The following is a 13091-nucleotide window of genomic DNA, read 5'->3' as shown; positions in this document are numbered from 1 at the left end:
TCACCCTTCACTGTACATACAGACTCGGAGCTGGAGCCAAGAATGTAAAATGCGCTGTCCAAGGTGGTCCAACTGGTCTGAAGAGAACAGCTAAGATGCCCAGGGGGCAGGGAAAAGAGCTAACCTGGACCCTGGCAGCACCGCCCTCTCTACTCTGAACAGCAGAGCTTCAGGAGGGTTCTAATGTCGCCAGTGTGTCATTTTTACTTCTCCCCTCAAATAAAGAAAGAAATATTTTACAAAGCAAATCTGATAGGACTTTTTTAAAAAACCCCAGATGTCAACCTTTGTACAATGGGCACAAGACTGAAAATGTTACATGTTAATTAAATCAGTTAAATTGAGATGGAAGTATTTTGAATGCAAATCTTCAGTCCTTAAAGTTCAGATTTCCACTCACCTGTTCCAGAAGACGGAGGAGTGACGGATCCTGGGCTGTCGTCTTCAGGCTCTGAGACGGTGACCGTGGGGACTGTGTCAGGACTCGGTTTCAGGCAGATATCTTGCTTCTCGGGGGTCTTCTCTGGGGTAGCAGTTTCAATAGAAGGCTCGATCTCAGTCAGCGTAATCTTAACAGGGGCAGCCATCAGAGGGGCACTGCGCTGTTCTTCAGAGATATTGTCTACATACGGCGCAAAGGTTGATTCTTCAAATAAATGGTCCTTGAGGATTTTCCCCTCCACGGGAATTGGTTTCTCAGCCTCACGGGTCTCTTCAGACCTTATTGAGATTTCAGTGTCCTTATTCTTAAAGTCCAAGTCTTTCTCTTCCAACTTGGGGTGACATTGCTCCTGATATTTCACCTCCTCTGGCCTAGTTATGTCAATGTATTTATAGGCTTCTGCTTTCATCTGGTCCAGGGGGTCTGCTAAGATCTTGTTCACTTCAGCGGACTCTGCCGGAGTCATTTCTATTCCAGAATCAGAACTAAATAAGCCACGAGGCTCCGTCCCAGGCACATCTGGTAAGGAGGGTCCAGGGGGACGCAACTCCTCAGGGCTCTCTGAAGCAGCAATGTGGCCGTTTTCTTTCTGAAGAATTCCAGTGAAATATGTAGCATCCTCCCGAGGTGGATAATAGATGTCAGAAATCAGAGACGTATAACACACTCCTTCCCCATCCTTTGCCACTGTTGAAAAGGTATGATCCATGGCCCTGGAGACATCCGATGCACCTATGAATCAAAACAGCAGTAGAGAGTGAGGGGGGTGCCTGGCCTCATTTCTGCACCTGCCTAACCCACCACCCGCCCCAGCCTGTGCAGGCACCACATCCTTTCTCCTCAAGGCCTCAGAGTTCCCTCAGACCACTCTCATGTTGTTTTTCCTCGTCTCCAGCATAGCCCCCAGCACTGGTATTTTTCTGGCAGCAGACTGCATGAGCTGCCACATCCAGAGAAGTTGGAGACGACCCCAGAGAACTAGAAAGTCGATTCTCAAAATCTACTACTTTAATAGGCAGTGACTGGTTCTTACTTGGTATTAGTCAACAGAACACTTCTTTGTATCTAAGGCACTAGTGACTCTTTAAACAGATGTGGAAATATAAGTTAATTCAGGTTTGTAAATACAACAATAGGATAGTCCACTGGGGAGAAGGGCTGCTCGGTGAGCTTGGAGAAGGCTCACAAACTCTCTGGTCCAGTCCTTTCATTCAGGGACTCCTGTTCTACCTGGATTGATGCCATCTCTTCTCTTGTTAAAGGTACTCAGAGAAAGAAAATCCTAGTTTTCTGCTGGCCTCATCCCAAAGTGGTATCACCTTAACAGAGTGCTTCCCTTCTTCTCTGGTTTTCTCCTCATTTTGTTTTTCTCCTCAGTTACCCACCAATAACTGAGGTTTTTTGCCTTCCAGTATATTCAAAATGACCCACTGAGAATTTCTTGGTTCTACTGGTGGTGCCAAGGGCAAAGCAAGTTTCCAAGGTTGAGTCTACAGAATGTTTTCACCTGGCCTTCATTTTATTTATAAACCAGCCAAAATGTTCATTAATAGCAAGGAGAAGAAAGAAAACCTTTATTATTTTTCTATGCTGTAAAATATTGTCAAAGGGGAAGAAACTAACATTTATTGACACCTTGTCACTTGCTCATAAGTAGGATTTCACCTGATTCTTTAATGTTCTAAATTAAGCCCCACACTCTTAAGAGATCACACATACACACACACTCAACCCTTAAAACACATTTAAAGAATATTACAGATTAGGCCACCAACTCATGAAAGTAGTAACAGTAACTATTAGTAGTAACAGTAGTAGTAATATTACTAGCTAATACTTAACTGCTTGCTATGTGTCAGACATAGTGCCAAGCTTTCATTAATATTGACTCATTTAGTCATCAAAGCAATCCTAGAGGATCAGTCAGTCAGCCAGTCAGTTCAGTCGCTCAGTCGTGTCCGACTCTTTGTGACCCCATGAATCACAGCACGCCAGGCCTCCCTGTCCATCACCAACTCCCAGAGTTCACTCAGACTCACATCCATCGAGTCAGTGATGCCATCCAGCCATCTCATCCTCTGTCATCCCCTTCTCCTCCTGCCCCCAATCCCTCCCAGCATCAGAGTCTTTTCCAATGAGTCAACTCTTCTCATGAGGTGGCCAAAGTACTGGAGTTTCAGCTTTAGCATCATTCCTTCCAAAGAAATCCCAGGGCTGATCTCCTTCGGAATGGACTGGTTGGATCTCCTTGCAATCCAAGGGACTCTCAAGAGTCTTCTCCAACACCACAGTTCAAAAGCATCAATTCTTCGGCGCTCAGCCTTCTTCACAGTCCAACTCTCACATCCATACATGACCACAGGAAAAACCATAGCCTTGACTAGCCGGACCTTTGTTGGCAAAGTAATGTCTCTGCTTTTGAATATGCTATCTAGGTTGGTCATAACTTGCCTTCCAAGGAGTAAGCGTCTTTTAATTTCATGGCTGCAGTCACCATCTGTAGTGATTTTGGAGCCCAGGACTTAATAAATATTTGAAAAATTAAAGAAAGTAACTTTAAAGTTTAGAATAAAGCATAAATAACAGAATGTGTGAGAAGACACGTGGGAACATTCCTCTAAATTGCTCACGACATTCACTTTATTCAACAAATAGCCTAATTTTGTGAGCAACAGACCAATTTAAATCTGTTCATTTCAGATAGTCTTCTAGATATACTTCCTTTATCCATGGTACCTCTGCTTTTCCAGCTAGATAAAAACAAACTCAATAACAAAAGGAATGGTAATAATGACAGGTCTTATTCCCTACCACACACATAGAACACTAAAGAAAAAGCTATTAAATTTAAATCGATGTGCACACACACACACCTTTATCCTAAAGGATATTTAAAGCTTCTTTTGTGATATGGGCTTAGCCTATATGTAGACTTGGATCACAGCCTTGTCTAACTCAATGAAACTATTAGCCATGCTGTGTAGGGCCACCCAAGACAGACAAGTCATGGTGGAGAGTTCTGACAAAACATGGTCTACTGGAGAAGGGAATGGCAAAACACGTCAGCATTTTTGCCTCGAGAAGGCAAGATGAGGGAGTGGTTTGCCTTCTCAAGGCAAGAATATTGAAGTGGTTTGCCATTCCCTTCTCCAGTGGACCAAGTATTGTCAGAACTCTGTCCATATAGTCAAAGCTATGGTTTTTCCAGTAGTCATGTATGAATGTGAGAGTTGGACCATAAAGAAAGCTAAGTGCTGAAGAATTGATGCTTTTGAATTGTAGTGTTGGAGAAGACTCTTGAGAGTCCCTTGGACTGCAAGGAGGTCAAACCAGTCAATCCTAAAGGAAATCAGTCCTGAATATTCATTGGAAGGACTGATGCTGAAGCTGAAACTCCAATACTGTGGCCACCTGATGCAAAGAACTGACTCATTGGAAAAGATCCTGATGCTGGGAAAGATTGAGAGCAGGAGAAGGGGATGACAGAGGATGAGATGGTTGGATGGCATCACCAACTCTATGGACATGAGTTTAACAAAGCTCTGGGAGTTGGTGATGGACTGGGAGGCTTAGCATGCTGCAGTCCATGTGGTTGCAAAGAGTCAGACACAACTGAGCAACTCAACTGAACTGAACTGATAATGTAGACCACATTAGAGGCAGGGAAATCAATTCTCAGCTATTTCACGACAGACATTTGGATCCTGATATTCTCTACCACAATTACCTGGAAAGATTCCATGTGTTAATAAGCAATTGTTCACCAGAAAGTAAGGAGGGGTTTGCTGCTAGATGTAAATAGTCTGGATGTGTGTGGAAGTGGGGAGAAGATGCTCTCCAGGGGAAGACACAGTAGATAGCTTTCAGGGCTGTCAAATCATTATCATTCAACTCTCAGTCAGTACTTCTATTGCAGGGGCCACCACATGGCTTCTGACCCTTATCACCCGTATCTGGCATGTTACATAACCCTCTAGCCCACAGTCTTCTGCCACTAGTCATCACACTAAACACAACTGTCACCTGTTTAGCAACTGGCCCCAGGGTTCTGCTTTGCCTCACTGGATAATCCTTAAACCCTGCAGCCTGTCATTTGAGACGATGTGAATGCCACCTGGCCTCACAGCTCTGACTCCACTGTTCTTACCCTCCACTCTAGGCATACAAAGCCCTTCACTATCGCACACTCATTCTACCACCCTTTTTAGCCCTGTCTTACACTCTCCAATTCAAACGCTGAGCTCTGGTCAATACAAACTACCCATGACTTCTCCAACAACTAATATTTACAATCTCCACATCCAAATCTCCACCTTTTAACTTCAAGCCATGCGCTTCCTTGGTAGCTCAGTCAGTAAAGACTCCACCTGCAATGCAGGAGAACTGGGTTCAATCCCTGGCTCAGGAATATCCCCTGGAGAAGGGAATGGCTACCCACTCCAGTATTCTTGTCTGGGAAGTCCACGGACAGAGGTGCACAGTGTTGCAAGAGTCAAATATGACTTAGCTACTAAACCATCAACAAAATGAGTCTGCTGACCACATCTGTCAAGACCTGACCCCTTCATATTGTTCTCCCCTTCCTTTCCCATAGCACTTAATTATACTGCTTGTGTCACATGTACGATACATGACTTTGATATGTCTATGTTATCACCTGCTAACCTGTCAGCTCCTAGAGTTTGAGACTCATGTTCTTGTACAACATATTGTACATAGTAGGCACCCCAAAAAATGAATAAATGAATGAATAGACCAGTTAATCAATCAATCAACGAGTAGATGTTCTATGCAATTACTCAGAACAAACTGCCGGTAGCCAGCATGAGGAACTCCGCCCGTGGCAAAGGTCATGAGGAAGGAGGCTCGGCATACACAAAGGCGGGATGGAGCCTCAGGAGTCCTCCTGGAAATTCTCGAGCATCTACCCCCAAAACCAGAGTCTGCCTACTTTACTGCTTTGTGCTCTCACCTACACCTGACTTTATGGGGGGCTGTCCCCCACCACCTCTCTCTGAAAAACAGTTAACTTACAGCTCCAGTTGATAAAGTTCCTGGGCATGACAAGAGTGTTTCAACCTACAAACTCCTTTGGAAGTCCTCTAGCCTGCCTGAACAGGTTCTTCCAGCCACATGTGATTGTTCACAGCCTCCCAACTGTGAGAGGCATGAGATGTTCTAAACTGTCTAAATACAGATTCCTTTGAGCAGTTAAAAGATTGATTAGAAATTGTATTGGTGAAGGGTTTTTCACTTGTTGGGCCAATGTTTGCTGCTAAGTTTCCATATCCCTTACCTACTGTGTCCCTGGCAGTGTATTGATTAATATAATTGGTGTACTGCTAAGTCGCTTCAGTCGTGTCTGACTCTGTGCAACCCCCATAGACGGCAGCCCACCAGGCTCCACCGTCCCTGGGATTCTCCAGGCAAGAACACTGGAGTGGGTTGCCATTTCCTTCTCCAATGCATGAAAGTGAAAAGTGAAAGGGAAGTCACTCAGTGGTGTCCGACTCCTAGCGACCCCATGGATTGCAGCCTACCAGGCTCCTCCGTCCATGGGATTTTCCAGGCCAGAGTACTGGAATGGGGTGCCATTGCCTTCTCCGATAATCGGTGTATAGGAATGTAAGTAGTAGCTTTAATGTTTGTAACCTTGGACCCTTGAGTTAATTCTTTTCTTGTTATAGCCCATCACACCTTTGCCCTATAGGAATGCAACTTTATCTAATGCTTTCTGTGGGTGGCGCCTGACTTTAGAATAATCACCTTTAGAGAAAAATAAGTTTTCTGAAGAAAGGGTCATAAAATGTTAACAGGCCTCTTGGCCAGAAGATGATGTAAATCACCTAAATTTTGCATATGATAAGTTTGCAGGAAGAAAGCCTGGCTTACTGCTGACTCTACCCCTTCCCCCATTATCCTCTATGCACAACTTAAGGTATAAAAACTACTTTGGAAAATAAAGTGCGGGCCTTGTTCACCGAAACTTAGTCTCCCCATGTCGTTCTTTCTCTCACCTTCCGGCTGAATCCCATCTGGAGCGTGGAGGCTCGTCAAGCCTACTAATTATGCCTGGGCTTCTAAGATCTGACCCGGGAGGCCTTAGTGTCTCCTCTCCTTCGGGAGAATGGGAGGACGCCTGCGGCCTACGTAGGTGACATAAATTCTTTGCCTTGGAATTTTATTAGCTTTCCATGTAAACCAAGTTATTCAGCCTCTTTTCTCCACTGAATTTTCTCACTGAGCTATCCTTATTCTATTACTCTTTATATCTCTAATTAATATTTAATTAGAGCTATTGTATCCAGTTCGCTGACACCGTCCCCACTTCGAATTCCCTGGATCCACCGGGGCTGGACCCCAGTAACAAACTAAGACTAATTGATGAGAAGTTACAAAGAGGATTTTTTTAATCTCTTATATGAAAAAACTGTCTAGAATTCAAGTTATCCAACAATGGGCTGGAGCTGCATCTTGGGAACAAGACTATTATGATCCCAGTGGCAGGCAGATGGAAAGAGGCCCAGCATCCATCTAGGCAGGAACCAGCATTTGATGGAAAGTTGGATAGGACAACAGCAGAAGACTCTTCCAACTGTCTACGATTTTTATATCAATTGGCTTCACCATAGTGGGACACAACTTCCTTTATTTCTTCTTTACCTGTACAGCAGAATCAATATAATTTTCCTGAAGGTGATGGCACAGAGAATAGGGGCTTCCCAGACGTATAGTAATAATTGAGGGGATAAACTCTGGATCACATCAACATTACTAGAGAGACTATAGATAGAATCAATAATTGGGAAGAACTCCCACTCCTGAAATTCTCATGTTACTAGCTTCCTCTTGCCCAGAAAACCCAGCATAAAATTGAAAGGATATCACACTCAACAAATACTACCAGATAGAGGAAGAGGGACAAGATCATTTGTGTAAATCACACATTTCAAATGGGACCATGTCAAAACCCTCATAAAATCAACAAATAATCTAAATACTTTGAATGTGGTCATGTCCTACCTCTTTTCCTATGTAAATTGAGCTAAATATCCTAAAAGATTCTCAAGGTTCAAAGAATTTGAAAATGTGTATACATTACATAGGGCCTATTGGATAGAACTCTCAAAAATAGAAAGTCCTTCTAGACAATAAATTATGTGAGAGCAGAGTCCTGAGGGATCCTTGGAACTGGGAAGCAGAGCTGAGCCTCAGGGCTCAGGAAAGCCAATTAATCCTTGTCAGCACTTCCTGCAGAGCTGGCAGCTGTGTGGACTGAGGCAGAGCACATCAGCCAGTTGCCCCAGGCAGGAACCAATATTGTTACATTGTTAGATACAAATCCACTAAATAAAAAGGCTTTCCTTGTCTAGACTAGAAATTACTACTTTCTTTATACAACCAAGGATTCCTGGGAACATCTGACTTCCCCATTCTCTGGCTGTTTCCTTGGCCATCAAGAAATCGGATTTGCATGAAGGCAGATGCACATATACAGTTAATGTGTAGACATACACATGCTCCTTCAGGAGGTGGCTGGACAGCAAGGCACAGCAAATTCAAAATGGGATTGATTTTCAAATTTCCATCTTACAAGTAATTTTTTTAGGAAAGTTGAAGGATCCCAAGTCACTATCTCTAGTCAAAAGCTAAGTGGAAGAAAGCATGAAAATAAGCTAAATTAGCTGCCATGAAATCGTATGTGCTGATAAAATCAGGCTTTTGAATACACTGATGTCCTAGATCAGAAACATTAATCATGAGCTAGATAAATTCAGTAGTCTCCTAAATGGTGGGTGTTTTATTTTTTAAAACTTCTCTAGCAATACTAACAGAGAATGCAATGGCACCCCAATCCAGTACTCTTGCCTGGAAAATCCCATGGGCGGAGGAGCCTGGTAGGCTGCAGTCCATGGGGTCGCAAAGAGTCGGACACGACTGAGTGACTTCACACATGGGAAAAGAATCTAAAAGAATCGATATATGTATATACATAAATGATTCACTTTGCTGTATATCTGAAATTAACATTTAAGATCAACTATATTCCAACGAAAATTAAAAATATATATATAAATAAAAACAAAACCAAGAAACCACAAAAATAAAAAAACAGATAAAACAAAGTTATGTACAGTGATATGCCTTGGAAGGCACATAAGGAAGGACAAAAAAGGATGACTGATGGATGATTCTGTTCGAAAGCTGGCATGGGACAGGACATGACATGGTGTCTTTGAAGTACATTACAGCATGCCTGGTGCGGCATGACATGGGCTGTGCTGTGCTGTGCTGTGCTGTATTGCAGTCTGACATGACAGAGCAGGCTGTATGGGGGAGCAAGATATGGTGTGGTGTGTTTGGTGAGGGTGCTTTCAGTGTGGCATTCTATGACTGAAAAGTCACAGGTGTGAGAGGCGTTCCATCTCCATCAAGTTGCTGACCTTTAATAAGTCATTAAATTCTCAGGAAACCTCTTTCTCCATTTGCAAAAGGAAGATAACAAAAATATTCAAATTGCATGCTTGTGTGTGTGTGTGTGTGTGTACGCGCGCACGCACTCAGTTGTGCCCGGCTCTGCAACCGCATGGACAGTAGCCCGCCAGGCTCCTCTGCCCATGGGATTCTCCAGACAAGAATGTGAGGATTAAAGGAGACTGAATGGTTTTGTCACCAACAAAACCCACTAACAATTCCTAGGAAATAAGAATAGAATCTGGGTAATAAATAAAGTCTAATCTTTTTTCTTTACCTTTATGCTTAGTCTAGTTTCATTTGCTCATTGGCGCCAAGGCAGAGGCCTAAACACCGGACCTTCAGATCAAAGGTCCCAGTACGACAGGTCTGTGTCAACACCCCAGGTAGGTGTGCCATGTGCAGAAGCACTGCGCACAGCACGTAATTCAAGATGGCGGCAGCGGGCCGTGAGCAGAGACGCTGGGCGCGCCCTAGCTGTTGAGAACTCCACCGCTCTCCCTCTTCCCGCTGTTGAGAGCCCTATAAAAGAGCCCTGCCCATAGCCTGTTAAGGAGAGCATGTGCTCTGGAGCGGGAGCTCCCATCCCTCCATTCTTTATCAAATAAAGCTTTCCTTGATTTCCTAAATGAAAACTCAAGTCTTGTTCTATTGGCATGAGTGACACTGGTTAGGAGGACCTTTTTGGGGGTCAGACCTGATAACATGATTATCATTAGCTACCACTCTGTGTTTATACAGTATGCCTTCTTCCTCAAGTTTTCCAAATCTAGCTCCTATGTTCTGGAATATCTGAAATTTAATTTGAGGTTTTGAGACCCTAATTTTAAACATAATCTCATGTGGAAAGCAGGTTATAAGAACAGAAACAGGTGAATGACATGTGGCTGCTGCTGCTGCTGCTAAGCCGCTTGTCCGACTCTTAGCGACCCCATGGACTTCAGCCCACCAGGCTCCTCCATCCATGGGATTCTCCAGGCAAGAGTACTGGAGTGATGACATGTGGAGACTAACATAAACCTGGAATTCAGGCTCTATCAATTGGTAGACTTAAAGGCAAATCATTTGACTTGAACACACTCACAAACACACTCATATGCAGTCGCAATCAAAACGTATGTAGAAAATTTATTCTATTAAGGTGTACAGAAAATGGAGCCCAGAGGTAGCTGTACTAATCAGGGAGAAGGAAAAGAAAGATTAGTGTCCTTCTTCAACAGTAGCATTCATTCTGCTCCTCTGAACTATCTGAGCTATGGGTCAAAGTAAACTGTGTGTTTAAAGCAAGACAGCAACTCAGCCATTGATGTGCCAGAGTTTGAGAGTATTGATCCAAGTGGTGTGAATGCTCAGTCAGAAAGTTACACCAGGATTTCTTTTCTTCCCATTTTCTATCACCAAGAAGAAAAAGAACAATAAATAATAAGCAATAATTCCAAAACACGTAATTTTGGACATCAATGCAACATTTCAATCAACTGCACATTTGAAGGGGATAACTAAAATATCACACTTCTCTAGTATAAGCTACGTGCATGATGATCAACAAAAATGCACTGTTTTGGGAATTTGGAGAAGGATGGCTATTGTGAGGAAAGTGAAACTTACACTGGGGATTTGAAAACACATATGATTTTAGAAAGGCAGAGAAAAACAATATGAAGTTATTTGGGGAGCAAAAAATAATAGCAAAGGCAAAGATGAAGTAATGAGTAGGAAAGAATCCCAACTCCAACAGGAGAGCTTGGGAAATGGTGGGAACTCGGGCCAGAAGGGGTGGCTGGGATTATGAAGCCAGTGTGAGGGCTTCATAGTAATCATAGGAAACAAGGATCCAGTGATTGTTTTAGAACAATTAGTCCAGTAATAGCTTCCACGATGGCAGCATACGGGTTTGGGAGTCATGTCAAATGAATTTGTGATTTAAAAAAAATTATAAAAGCAATATTACATGATGACTACAACATTTTTAAAATATAGAATTACACAAACACTGAGAGAGAGAGTCGTTTCAGCAGATGCCAAGAAAAAATAGTGAACATTCACTAGGACTAGAAGAATTTAAGTACAGCCTGGAGTTCTAGGCTCAAGATAACACAGCTCTCAAAGAGACCAGAGAAGGTGCAGTTCAAAGGAAAGTCCTTTAATACAGAAGTGCCTGGCTAGGGAAGTTTCACAGAAATGAAGGGATTTGAGCTCAGTCTTGAAGGATGTGGGGGATTTGCATAGGCTAAAGTATAAATAATATTTCCAAGGACAGAAGCTTTGATGCTTCAATGTTCAGTCAAATATATTCAGATAGTTATTTGAATTTCTACATATTCTGAAATATGTAGCAGTGGACACTATGTTACATTTATCTTTTCTGAATAGTCTGAAATCAATCTGTCAGGTTTGAGGACCAAAGTATAGACTCCCTAACCAAGCTAGTATGTGAACAGTTAAAATGGTCTGGATAAAATCATAAATAAATAAGAGCTTGCAGAGCCTGCTTACATTTCTTTGTTCTATAAGATTTCATAAAATGAGAGCATAAGCCAAAACCAAATGTATCCTGGAAGAGGAACCAGTGGCCCATTACTATGTCAATAATTCAATATGAGCATTAAATTTTCATGGTTTTTAAAAAAACTCCTAAAAATAACCTGCAGGACATTATCTCCTACATTTGCTGTTTGAAGCCTTCTAATCATGACTCCTAAGAACTGTACTTTGTTCTATTTAAGGATTAAATTAACAGATGGGGCCACAAACAAAAATCAATCTCATTAAATTTTTTTAATTTGGTTAACAATCAGCTGAAATTTTAATCTGTCCCTTAACACAAAGTTGTTTTCAAAATAAATGGTTCTTGGAAAAAAGCAACTGGAAAGAAAACACAGAATCAAGCTTTCCCTTTCCTTGGTGTGTAGGAATAGGCCAGAGTCAATACACCCCCTATTCTATCTTTGTTTTTATTATTTTTGCTCCAAATTCAATTATTTTATTCAATGTATTTTTTATTTACCTCAAAGTTGGTAAGTCAGACGCCAATAAGATTCACTTATATTTTGAGAAGAAACCAATAGTTAAAACATGGCTAGCCAATTGCCGTTTGGCTATTCGTCATTGTTTGTCAGATAAGCCTCGAGAGACCTTATTTTTGAAAATGATATCCTTTAAGGTTAATTATTTAATGTTTCATATTTCTTCTCTGAATGTCAAGATTATTTCAATGCTATTTCTTGAAATATATTTGTATTCTAAACATGAATCCTTTCTTCTTAACTAAAAATAATGGAAAATAGCATCTGTTGAATACTTATTATATGCCTGCCAGTCACCATGTTAGATCATGCCAAGCAATAACCACATGAACATTCTAAAATAACTATTTAGTAGTACTATGAGAATTATGAAAAGCCAAACCCAATTATGATATAACAAATGGTGTTTTTCAGTGTTTAGTTGTTTAACTACATTCATTCAATACATACTGAGTGCCTACTATATGCTAGGCACTTACTCCAATTTCTGGGGAAATAACAGTGAATAAGACAGATATACAGTCTCTGGCTCCACAAAGGACAGAAACAAGCAGCAAGCAACACAACCATGCTGGCATGGCAAAGACTTTTAATTGACCCCCAGTGTTTATTCTGTCCCTCTCCTCTTTGCAATAGACCCCCTCAAGCAATTTTAGCATATGGCCACCTAGCTAAAGACTACCTTTCCAACCTCCCTCTAGGTGTAGACCACGAAGTGAACAGAAGTGAGGTGTGTGCCTCTAGATCATGTGCTTCAAGATGGAGCTGGTTGGGACTTCCCTGGGGGTCCAGTGGTTAAGAATATGCTTTCCAGTGCAGGGGATGTGACTTCCATCCCTCATCAGGGAACTAAGATCTCACGTGCTGCAGGGCAACTGAGCCCAGGAGCCGCACTACTGAGCCCACACATTGCAACTAGATAGAAGCCTGTGCTCAGCAAGGAAAGATCCCAAGTGTCTCAACTAAGACCTGACTCAGCCAAAAATAAATAAATAAATTTAAAAAAAAAAAAAAAAAAAGCTGGTTGCCCTTCACTTTCTTTGCCCTTCTCTTGACCCAGTCCATGAACAAGGTCTCTTTTGGGCTGACTTTAACAGTGATGAAGGCAACACGTGTGGAGAAGATAGGCAAGGAGACAGAAGGAATTG

General features: G+C 42.1%; 1 protein-coding gene across 3 annotated transcripts in view; it reads right to left on the bottom strand.

Moving 5' to 3' along the window:
- The window catches only part of RTN1 (reticulon 1), a 236906-nt gene that overhangs the window by 121232 nt on the left and 102583 nt on the right, over positions 1-13091 (bottom strand). For all 3 annotated transcript variants that reach the window (XM_086320437.1, XM_086320438.1, XM_086320440.1), the window contains exon 2: positions 401-1174. In XM_086320437.1, coding sequence (XP_086176563.1) covers positions 401-1174 — 774 coding nt within the window. The remainder of the gene's footprint in view (positions 1-400; positions 1175-13091) is intronic.

The sequence above is a fragment of the Bos grunniens genome, chromosome 10 (genome assembly GCF_055505025.1).
Source record: "Bos grunniens cultivar Pamir isolate PY7600 chromosome 10, Bosgru_T2T1.0, whole genome shotgun sequence".
Classification (NCBI taxonomy): Eukaryota; Metazoa; Chordata; class Mammalia; order Artiodactyla; family Bovidae; genus Bos; species Bos grunniens.
Note: the sequence above shows the minus strand (reverse complement) of the source record. Positions and strands in the feature narration are given on the sequence as shown.